A 12,500-nucleotide genomic window follows, 5' to 3' on the forward strand; every position below is an offset into this window, starting at 1 on the left:
AGCTAAAGTGGCAGTGTGCCGATTTACTTTGAATCTTTTGCTACTTATGTTTGTTTTTCGATCGTGCACCTGCCTTCAAGATTTTCTAGATGTGCGCACATTTCTGTTTTTTGCAAAATTATCAAGGATTGACCATGATTTGTCATATTGTTTGCACCAAGGGGGCCTCAAATATAATCCTGCTTAGGGCCCCCTGAAGGCTTGGGCCGGCCCTGGGCGCACCAGTCAAAATTTAGTCGCACTCACCAAAAATGATGAGCACAGTTACTACACATTTTATATTAACATATTCTATTATATATTAACACTCTAATCACAACTAACAAATAAACAAAACTCTGCATGCGCTCACCGGCCCTGCACACTCTGATTGACGTGAATGAGATGAACTGAATTATCATTAATCACTGTGCTGTTTTCAAGGGTGCTGTTTAATATTGACACACACACACACACACACACACACACACACACACACACACACACACACACACACACACACACACACACACACACATATATATGTATGTATATGTATATATATATATATATATACATATATATATATACATACATACAAATATATACACACACACATGTGTGTGTGTGTGTGTGTGTGTGCGTGTGTGTGTGTGTATATATATATATATATATATATATATATATATATATATATATATATATATAAATAGATGAAGCATTTAAAATAACATCTATATCATCCATATGGACAAGGTAAAACCTAATTTCTAGGTTTTTTTGCAAAGTGACCAATCAAATCGGGAGATTTCAAAAACTGGTCTAAATCAAAGCTCTGCTTTAGACTTCCTCTGGAATACCAGCAGCGTCCGACCGGTGCATTCCACACATATCCCAGGCCCACACACTTCCGCATGTGTGTCCGAGTGTAAGTGTTTTTGTCTGTTAGGAAAGAGCTCGGCAAGTGTCCTGTGTGCTAAAGACCTCTCCTCAAGTGCAAACATGCACACAAACAGACCGAAAAGCATTTAATGAACAGAACTTTCAAAGCAACGAGGAACAATTTGTCAAGAGGTACAACGAGTACAAGCGAGTGTCAAACAGCATCTTCCCATTTACTTCTCTCAGAGCTAAGTGGTCCAGATATGCTTTTCCAAACCCTCCCTGCTTCTCTCCTTCCCTCTTCCTATCACATTTTTTTAAACTCAAAAACAAATCATTGACGTACCTTGAAGTACGGTGATCATACCATGACTTTAGAAAACACATGGTTTGGATTTACTTTAGTGTTTAAAAAAAAAAAAAATGTAAATTTTTTTTTTTTTTTTTAAGTACACTCAATAAAAGCGTTTGGTGTTTGTTTTTATATACTACTTGAAATGACACAATTCTTAAGCTTGTGACAACATAATTGTTTCATGTTCAATCCACTTAAATTAGTTCATACAAAAGATGAACTCGCTGTGGCTGACATTGATGCGCATCTTTCAAAAAATGTAAATACACATCACAACGATGCATAGGGCAAGCTCTGTAATTGGTTGGCTTGGTAGGTGTGACAAGTGTGGGTGGTGCTGAGAGCTGTGAACCTGATGGGGTTAGTGTTAACAAGTGTTGAGTCCCATGACGGAGCTCCAGATGGAAACTTTTGTTTTACGTTCAACTTATGATTAAAGTTGTTGTACGTCCACCGTTTCCCACTTGAATGAGCGAGTTTTAGCTACTTGTACATTAAGGCAAGGCAAGGCAAATTTATTTATATAGCACATTTCATACACAGTGGCAATTCAAAGTGCTTTACATAAACAAGAATAAAAGAAACAAGTAAAATAAAAATAAAAACAAATGATAAAAAAAACAGGTAAAATGTGATATAAAAGAATGAAGAAGAGAAAAACATAATAGTGTAATCTGTCGGACGCAGCACAGTGCTCATTCAGTAAAGGCACAGCTAAACAGATGTGTTTTAAGTCTTGATTTGAATGTGCCTAATGTTGGAGCACATCTGATCATTTCTGGAAGCTGATTCCAGCAGCGAGGGGCATAGTGGCTGAAAGCTGATTCACCCTGCTTTGACTGAACTCTTGGAATTTCTAGTTTATATGATCCTAATGATCTGAGTGATCTGTTAGGTTTGTATTCAGTGAGCATATCTGTAATGTATTGAGGTCCTAGGCCATTTAGTGATTTATAGACCAGTAATAATACTTTAAAATCTATTCTGAATGTAACTGGCAGCCAGTGTAGAGACCTGAGGACAGGTGTGATGTGCTCTGATTTTCTGGTTCTGGTCAGAATTCTGGCTGCAGCATTCTAGATGAGCTGTAACTGTCTGACTGTCTTTTTAGGAAGACCAGTGAGGAGTCCATTACAGTAACCCACCCTGCTGCTGATAAAAGCATGAACAAGTTTTTCTAAATCTTCACTAGAATCAAAGCATCTAATTCTTGCAATGTTTCTGAGATGATAGTATGCTGATTTACTAACTGCTTTGACATGACTATTGAAACTTAGATCTGACTCCAGAGTCACACCAAGATTCTTGACCTTATTTTTTGTTGTTTGACCTTTAGTGCCAAGGTACACATTTACCTTGAGAACTTCATCTCTGTTCCCAAACGCAAAGAGTTCAGTTTTCTTATTGTTTAACTGAAGGAAGTTTTGACACATCCAGCTGTTAATTTCATCAATGCATTGGCAGAGGGTGTCTATGGGGCTGTAGTCATTAGGCAGTAAGGCTAGGTAGATCTGAGCGTCATCAGCCTAGCTGTGGTAGGAGATTTGGTTCTTTCTCATTATGAGAGGGAGCATGTAAAGTTGAACAAAGAGGTGCCAGAATCGAGCCTTGTGGGACTCCACATGTCATGGGTGTCCACCTTGACCTATGGTTACCTATACTGACATGGTAACCTCTCCTTCAAGGTAAGATCTGAACCATTTGAGGACCGTCCCAGACAGATTGGCCTTTAATTGCTCAACAGGGTGTTTTCCAGGTTGCTCTTCTTCAAGAGGGGTTTAACAACTGCAGTTTTAAGTGAGTTTGGAAAAATCCCTGAGAGAAGTGAAGCATTTACCACTTTTAGAAGATCCATTTCTAAACAGGTAAACACCGTTTTAAAGAATGATGTGGGGAGCATGTCAGCAGGTTAATGTTTTCATAACTTGCACAATCTCTTCTAAGATTTTACCAATAATTGCTATGAAATCAGACATAATGTCTGATTTCTTAAGTTGTGGTTGAGCTAGTTTGACTTCGACACAACTTGGCTGATTAGATGAGCTGAATGAAAATGAAAATGAAAAAACAACACCTGCGAAGAAACGCGATACAGAGGAACATAACATAACCTACTGCCAGCTAGTGTTTCGGAAGTGTTATTGCAGAGCAACACAAGCAGCACGCAGAAGTATAAATGCACTGCTACGAGCAAGGCATAAGCCGTGGGTCAAGACGATCCCAGAAGTATAAATCAGCCTTAAGTACAAATATAATTAAATCACTTAATTGCTTCAGGATGTCCCAAAACAAATCAATTGTGTGAAACCAAGCATTATTTACAGTGTATCGCCATATAATGTAAAATATATATATATATATATATATATATATATACACAAAATAAAATTACAAATAAAAAAACTTGTTGTGTACTGATATTACTTTTTTGTGCGATTATGGTAATGAGATGTATTTTTTTACATTCACAAAAAGTATAATGTGGTTTTTGAGGACATATTAACTCGAGTACCATGACAATATCATGGTAATATCATTGCATTCTAAAAACTGTATTACCATTGTACATTGTACCAGTGTACAGTAATAAACTATTCTTGTATGCGATTATGGTGATAGTACATTTGTGAAATCATGCATGTTGCCAGGGAATTTTGTCTAAAACACAAACTTAATTTGTGGCTAGTTTGTAGATTGTGGCAAGTATTGGATAGTGTGTAAGGTTTAGAAGTGAGGGGGTGTCTAACGTAGTGCCTAAAACTGAAACAAACATCCCGAAACTACTAAATTTGCTGTAATTTATACTGTAATCGCCTTTTAAATATATCATTCACATATATTAACTGGCAGCAAAGTGGTGCATTGAGTAGTACAATCACCTCACAGGAAGAAGGTCTCTGGTTCGAGACTCAGCATCAGGTGAATTGGGTAAGCTAAACTATCTGTAGTATTTGTGTGTGATCTTTCCCAGTGATTAAAGTTTCAGCTGGAGGGGCATCAGCTGTGTAAAACGTGGTGGATAAGTTGGCGGTTACTTCCGCTGTGGTGACCCCAGATTAATAAAGGGACTAAGCCGAAAAGAAAATGAATGAATGAAATTATATTAACTGAGTTACCTGTTAAACAGCCAACAGTGTAGTTCAAATAAATGGAACAATATTTATCATCAATGTATAAAGTAGATTCCCTCTGTGGATTTATAAAGGAGGATACAGACATCTCTTCAGAGGCTAATACAGACACACTGTCTCTTTCCTGTTGTTTTGCTTCCAGCTCTCTTTCCTCACTGTGGAACTGCGTGTCAGAAGACAGTCCAACTTCATGTGCCCAATGCTTTCCTTCTTGCGCTCTCTCACTTTTTGAGTGTGCACTGAATATAGGTCACCTCATATAACTCCTGTCTCAACTTATAGAGCGCAAACAGGCATGTAACTGCAAGAATGCACACACACACACACACACACACACACACACACACACACACACACACACACACACACACACACACACACACACACACACACACACACACACACACACACACACACACACACACACACACACACACACACACACACACACACACACACACACACACACACACACACACACACAGGCTGGCCACAGATGACCAGAAATAAAAACAACAAGAAAGATTTATGGGCTTTCAGTGTGTGTGTATGTGTGTGTGTGTGTGTGTGTGTTTAAGAGAGAGAGTAAGAGAGAGAGATGCAGGACTACTACCCTCATATCTTGCCAGTGGGAAGCATTATATGGTCCCCACAAGAGGAAAACTGCTTGATATACAGACTAAATAATGTCTTGCTGAACATCTAAAAATGCAAAAAGTTTAGGAGTATTTAGAGTAGAGGGAGAAAAACAGCATCATCATAGAATATAACAGTAGAAGATCATGAAAAGCTACATCATGAAAGTGTTTAATGACTTTGTCATACAAATTTGTCCCAGGACGTTAGTTAAATATTCTTTAATCTCAAATTGGAAACTATTTGATTTGGAAAAATATTTGCAAATGACTTTGAGGCACAATTTTTTTTTTTTTTTTTTAACTATAAAAGAAATCTACACGCGCATGCACACAAACACACACACTTTTAAGTTATACCTTGGACCCCTGTTTGCATTCAGAACTGCCTTAAAGAGCCCCTATAATGGGTTTTTGAAAATGACTTTCCATCCAGTGAGTAAAAGCACTAAGTGAATAAAAATTCATTTAGTATAATTAAAATTGTTGCTTCGTTTTATGTAGTTTGCAAAATATGTATTCAATTATGTGTTGTAACTTGTAATCCGGCGGTTTGTAATCACCTATATTTTATAGATTAGTGCCTGTACTGTATCTCTCAAGTTAAATCTGTATGGGGCTGTTTACATATTGCGTCCAAAACCACATTTAAAATGTGATGCATCCTTCTTCCTTTACCGATTTAATTGCGTTTCTGAACTTGCGATCAGCTCTGCGCTAAGGAGGGGTTTGGGAACAAATTAATAGCTGAACAAATCATACAGTAGTCGTTGGGATAATTCGATAAAAAGAAGCACACATTATAAGACAAAGAGGTGTTTTTTGATCTTTCATGCCTGTTGCTGGAGACCCCCCAAGACCAAAATATAATCTTTTATTATGCATAATAGGGGATCTTTAAATTTCCATGGCATGGATTCAACAAGGTGCTAAAATCATACGTCTTGAGATTTTGCTCAGCTTCACATCCATGATTCGAATTTCTCATTCCAGCAAAATTCCCAAAAGTGCTTTCCTGCATTGAGAACTGGTGACTGAGGAGGTCATTTGAGTTTAGTGAACTCACTGCCATGTTCAAGAAACCAGTTTCAGATAATGAGTTTTGTGAAATGGCACATCATCCTGCTGGAGGTAGCAGTCACAAGATATATATGCAAGTTACAAGATATATATATATAGTGGTCTTACAGCAGCAACCAAGGTTATATTAGATCAGCAATTATGCATGCGTCCCCTGCAGATGGACAATGAAATTGCATTTTTAAGCAGCATGTCCACCATTTTTTGTTTTGTGCCAGTATGCATCATGTAGCATAGTTTCACAATTTCAGATTATGTTTTTACATCCAATTTTGTAACAATACAATCAATTTAAAATCACCTATTATAATGTCATCTACCCATTATAATGTGTATTGTCCTCTTGTGGATCATGACTAAAGTGCAGTTGTTGCATCTAATTTGAAAGCTCTGCATTTTTAGCCTATGATGCACATTTTGCTCATGCTCTTTTTTATACTTTCTAAATTAAAAAAACAAACAAACAAAAAAAACCAAAAAAATTAGTTAGTAAAAAGAATTGGCCATGGCTAATTATAATAGGTGCATCACTAATTTTGAACTTCAACAGAAAACTTCTCTACCACGTAAACAAGCCAAACGCACTGAATTTCTGTCATAAGACCAGCTTATTAGAGATTGATTAGACATCAGTGGCTCTCAAGTATGTTACTGAAGACCCTTCAAACACTACATGTTTTGCATGTCCTCTTATTCAAACACACCGGATTCAACTCATCAGCTCATTAGCAAAGACTCTAGTGCTGCATCTGAAATTGCATACTTCAGTACAAAATACTGTACTATGGTAAAACATTACGCGAGTAACTCCAACACCCTCCAAATCACACCTGATGAATAGTCCATAGTAGTCATGAAAACCTTGATTAATTGGATGTTTGATGAGGGTTGGAGCGAAACGGTGGAGAGCTGTGGCCCTCCAGAAATTGAGTTTGAGACCTATGCACTAGACACTTTTTTATGAACACTCCATGTTTCAGGAAATTCTTATGGCTCATTTCCACTGTGGTACAATACGGTACAGTATGGTTTGGTGCATTTTTATGGCCCTTTCCACTGTCAAAGGGTACTTAAAAGCGAACCGTACTGTACCACTTTTTGGTGGCCCAAAGGGTACCTTAAGGCAGAGCAAGAGGCGCAGATGAACACTATTGGGTTACAGCAATATGTCACACGCAGAAGCAAGAGAATGAAAACAAAGGAAGCGCTATTTTTTATTTGATTTTTATTTATCAGCGAATTGGTCATATGTGAGCTCATAGACAGAGCAGCTGATCAACATGAATTTAAAATGCTTCAGTGTCCCTGTATCTGCGTTTGTACTTGGTGAAGAGAGGTGAAATGAAGACCTTCATGACCCAATCACAGTCATCTGTTCTGTTGAGCACGTGAATACAGTAGCCAATCAGCTGTGTTTTAAGAACATGCTCAACATTGCTAAGTGGGAAATGGACATTTTTTTAACTCAATACTTTCGACAACACTATTGTAGTAGACTTTTTTATTCCATATGCACCAAACAACTTTATATTAGCACCCCATATTTATTGGAAAACATTGTGTAATTCTGAGTGTGCTTGACAAACCACCTGTAGGACACAAAATAACCCTTCCATATGCTTGAATTAGAGAGAATTTGTTTTACTTCATTTGCTATCCTTGTGGAAATGCTATGTAGGCAAAAACCTGACATACACACACACAAAGTCCTCACAGTGACTTTGATTGCCCTACATTTTTTTTTACTTATTTTCCTCCTCAAAACTTTTGAAGGAACTACCATTCCAATGACTGAAAAAAATACATCTTTAAGGAGTGGGGTTGGTTTCTAGTACAATTTGCTTTTCGGAATAGACATTTATAACACGTCTTTGTTTAAAGAGCCAAGTACATGCACAGTTTATGTATCAGTGTCAGTACTTTTTACAAGCCTGATCGATGTATACATAACATCTGCACACAAAACTCTGCTGTGGCTTTTTGAAAAATCTATATGCTTCAGGGTAGAGAAACATTAAAGCAAGACAGCATCTGGAGAGCAGAGCAGGACATACAGACACACAATGTCTACACCCAATCGTGCATACAACATGATCCGCGGCCAACAGCCTTGCTCACAACTATAAAACAGTTTGAGATTCGAAGAAGGCGCTGGCCTGCAAACTCAGAGGATATGCAACCCTAAGTGCACACAACTGAGCAGTTACTTGAAGAGCTTGCCAGTAACCTCTTTGACCGAGCAGAACCCAGTGACCTGCATAATGCCACTAAGGACAAAAATTGCCTGTGCAATGTGATGAACTGATGCCATTCAATATAAAGTATTGTATAAAACAGGGGGACCTTTCAGGTACCAAATTAACTTTCCATTCTTACCTGGGTGATTAGGAGAGGTCCGAGTGGATGACTGAAAGCTTGAACCAATGAGATTGGATGGTCTGTGAGATGAGGTGCGGTCAACATTGTCCTGAAAGAAAAAAAGGAGAAGGTCAGAGAGTTCAAAAAGTCTTTATTCCATCACCAATTTAGTCTTTACACCTCAAGAAATGAGAACATCATACTCCAAATTTATCACAGAAATTGACATTTTTTTAAAGGAATCAATCATAGTGAAAATGTAAGTCTGTTTTGAATTGCTCACCAATATGTAGCAGAAAAAAAGATTGCTACTTGCTACTACTTATTCTGATGGATACAACAAAGTCATTAGGAAGTTTACAGCCACTTTATTTAAATGACTTCAGCAGATCTGCAGCCACATGACATCACTAGTCTCTTGCATTGCTCTGCTGTAATCTTAAGTAACTCCTCTACCAGTCTATTTCACATTTCAGTGACTGTAGTGGACTCTTAGCCATAACTTTGTCAACAAATATTTTCCAGAAATTTTCAATGAGGTTTAGATCAGAACTCTGCGTGATTGGATGATACAGGGGATGGAGGGCAAATTGCAGAGTGAGCTTCTGATTTTATTTCACTCTGCCATTTACTCAAACGAGGCAAGTCAAGTTTATTTATATAGCACATTCCATACACAGGCGTCACAGTGGCGCAGTAGGTAGCACAATCGCCTCACAGCAAGAAGATCGCTGGTTCGACCCTTGGCTGGATCGGTTGGCATTTGTGTGTGAAGTTTGCATATTCTCCCCGTGATCATGTGGGTTTCCGGGTGCTCTGGTTTTACTCACAATTCAAAGACATGCGCTATAGGTAAATTTAATAAGCTAAATTGGCCTTAGTTTATGTGAGTGAATGCAAGACTGTATGGGTGTTTCCCCAGCGTTGGCTTGTGGCTGGAAGGCCATCAGCAGCGTAAAACATATGCTACATAAGTTGGCAGTTGATTCCGCTGTGGCGACCCCTGATAAATAAAAGGACTAAGCCGAAAATAAAAAAAAATAATAATTTCATACACAATGGTAATTCTATACAAGGTACAGGGGTTTGACAAACTTAAACACTTGGTTATTGACCACAAAAATTCGTTAGTATGGTGTAGGGCCTCCTTTTGCTGCCAATACAGTATTAATTTGTCTGGAGAATGACGAATAAATCTGGGGAATTTTGAGTCATTCTTCTTGCAGAATAGTGGCCAGGTCACTATGTGATGCTGGTGGAGGAAAACATTTCCTGACTCATTCCTCCAAAATAATCCAAAGTGACAAAACGTTTGAAACAATGGGTGCACATGGTCCTCCCTCCAAAATGGTTCAGTAGTCCTTGGCAATGACACGCTCCTCTAGCACAAGCATTGGACTGAAAGAATGCCATTATATTGCAACCCAAACCATCACTAGTCCACCCCTCTGAGCATGCAACCATCAGGGTGGTACACTTCTTTGGGCCCTCTCCACACTGTAATTCTCCCAGATCTGGGAAAGTCAGTGAAGGTGGACTCATCAGAGAACAAAACATGTTTCACATGGTTTGTTCTCCTGGTACCATTGAAACCAACATTTGGCAACTACTCCCCAGCCATGTATATTGACCAAGAAGAGCTTCAGCTTCAGAGCTGAGATGCAAACTTATTTTTGCCGTGAGGTTGCCACTTGTGGTTTTATGTTTTTTGGATAAAATATGGCTAAGATGTGGTTTGTCCTTTTTAATGGTATGCTAAGATTACCCTGGATGTGTCACAAATATTTGCTGCCTTGTTATAGATTCGCCAACAAGGCACGCACCTAAAATCTGTCCTCTTTTAAACTCTGATATGTCACCCATAATGTTGTGTGCATAGCAATATTTTAAGTAAAACTGTGCTATTAATAAGTAATGTGTATTTATACAGCACTTTTAACGTGTATGGACACATGCTTTACAATCATATAGGGGAGGTCTCCCCATTCCACCAGCACTGAGCAGCAAGCACTTGAATGATGCAACAGCAGCCACAGAACAATAGCAACAGTGAGCTGTGAAAGAGCCAATTTTGTGAACGGGTATGATTGGGAGGCCATCTTAGGAGAGTCAGAACCTCAGTTTAACATCTCTCCTTAAAGGGCACCCACTGACAGTATGGTGTCTTCTTCCCTTTACTGGTGCATAAGGACTCACAAAGACTGCAGGTTGAGCACCCATTGCTTACCAACACCACTTCCAGCAGCAACCTATAGTTTTTCCCATGTAGACTCCCATCCAGGTTTCGACCAGGCTCAGCCCTGCTTAGCTTCCGTGAATAACCAGTCTTGGGCTGCAGGGTGACATGGCTCTAGCTAATTATTACTCAGCTAATTAAACCTTCACACTCTGCTCTTAATGGTGGAATGTGCAATCAATTAAGAAGGACCTGGCCAAATTTAGCCATGAAACTTTGAACTAAATTGGCCAGTGTTTCAGTTCCATTTTCCAACCTCTGTTTAATTTTTCTTATTTCGTCAAAAAATAAATAACAATAACAATCTGCAAATTTCCCATTGTCTCAAAAATATCTGTATACACACACCTTGTAAGAGAAATAGAGTCAAAATGTTGTAGAATGCACGCTAGACCAATATCTGGGGCTGTAATTTTCTCACAGAGATGCACTAAAAATGAAGACGACAGCTTGGAGCATGCGCAAAGATCTTTAGGGTCCTTAATTCTAATTTATGCATCCTTGTTTCCTTATCCTTGTGTCTTAGCTCCCCCTCCTTGGGATGTAAGAGAAGGACGCAAGGAAAGCGTGTAGGGACAGAAGATTTAAATCAAGTGAAATTATATATCCTCAATTCCATTAGGATAGTCCACCTTCCACTTCAAAGCATCCTTGTTTAATGCACCACTGATCCTGCTTGCACATCATGACACTTAGATATTAAAACAATGTACTTATACTGTAATAGTTTCAAGCTCACAGCATACCACATTCCCAGTTATTAACAGCCTTTTATTTGTGCTGAAAAGTATGTTATACAGCAAAGTCAAAGGAACTTTTAAAACATAAATCACATTTACTACAACAATCCTACTTCATGACTCCTCAGGAAACTTTCTCCTCGATTCTTGCTTCATGTGGTGCAGTTCAAAAACCGAGGTGTCTTTCAAGATGCTGAGCACCCCTTGTTCACATGTAGTCTGTTTGTTGTTACTGTTTATTGATTCTGACAAAGGTTTGAGACAGAGTGAGGACAACATCACTTCACAAAATACACAGATTGGCTACAAACACAAAAATGCAAGGGTGCATTTTAATATTCAACCACTCTGTGACTCAGTTTAAAGAAAAACAATTGTTTCAGGCTCCTAAACGCTGGATTAGTCTAGACGAAACTCCCGATAGAATTCCATTTTTAAAGGGTACCAATTTTACCCTTTTTTCAAGATTTAAGATAAGTGTTTTGTGTCTCCAGAATGTGTCTGTAAAGTTTTAGCTCAAAACACCCATCAGATTACTTATTATACCTTTCAGAACAATGGAATTGTCTGCTCTGAACACTATGTAGCTGTTTTTGTTGCCTGTGCCTTTAAAGCTAGTTCTTTCTGGCCACAGTTCCCACATGCCTATCAGAGTGTGTCTGTGTCAGATAAACAGCACAGTGACAGACATGAAGGAAGCAGATCTTATCTAACGTTTGTGAGAAATACTACAATACGAACTCTCAATGACTATTTAATGTATTTGTTGTGGAGTTAATTTAAGCCTTTCTGCCACGATGAGTCACACACAATGTTGTTACAAAGTTCGCGTACACACACAGGATGCGCACTTAACTTTTGCACAGCTTTGCACTGCTGTAGGGAAATCTGTTAGGTTAATCTACAAAATAAACCCGATTAAATGTCCACAAACGGGGATTGAAGTGTCTTTTTTAGAATTGTACTGACATGCAGCTGAGGTCATAAAGACGGTAAAATCACTGTAATTCATTACAAACATGCACCGTTTTAAAAACAGTTAAAACTTGTAAAACTCATTCTTGATTATATTTGGTCATGACTGATAATCACAAAGAGATGAAC

At 38.4% G+C, this 12,500-nt stretch overlaps 1 protein-coding gene across 14 annotated transcripts in view; it reads right to left on the reverse strand.

Annotated features, from left to right (window-relative positions):
- Nucleotides 1-12,500, reverse strand: part of grb10a (growth factor receptor-bound protein 10a) — a 117,516-nt gene that overhangs the window by 75,644 nt on the left and 29,372 nt on the right. For 13 of the 14 annotated variants that reach the window (XR_015515878.1, XR_015515886.1, XR_015515887.1 and 10 more), the window contains one exon: nt 8,439-8,529. Coding sequence is in view for 1 of the 14 variants with exons in the window: in NM_001004287.2 (NP_001004287.1) it covers nt 8,439-8,529 (91 nt within the window). In the remaining 13 variants the exon portion in view is untranslated. Of the gene's footprint in view, nt 1-8,438; nt 8,601-12,500 lie in introns of all 14 variants that reach the window. The other variant, XM_087294359.1, reaches the window with a different exon arrangement.

This window comes from Danio rerio, chromosome 19 (assembly GCF_052040795.2).
Source record: "Danio rerio strain M-AB ecotype USA chromosome 19, GRCz13ab, whole genome shotgun sequence".
In the NCBI taxonomy this organism is placed as follows: Eukaryota; Metazoa; Chordata; class Actinopteri; order Cypriniformes; family Danionidae; genus Danio; species Danio rerio.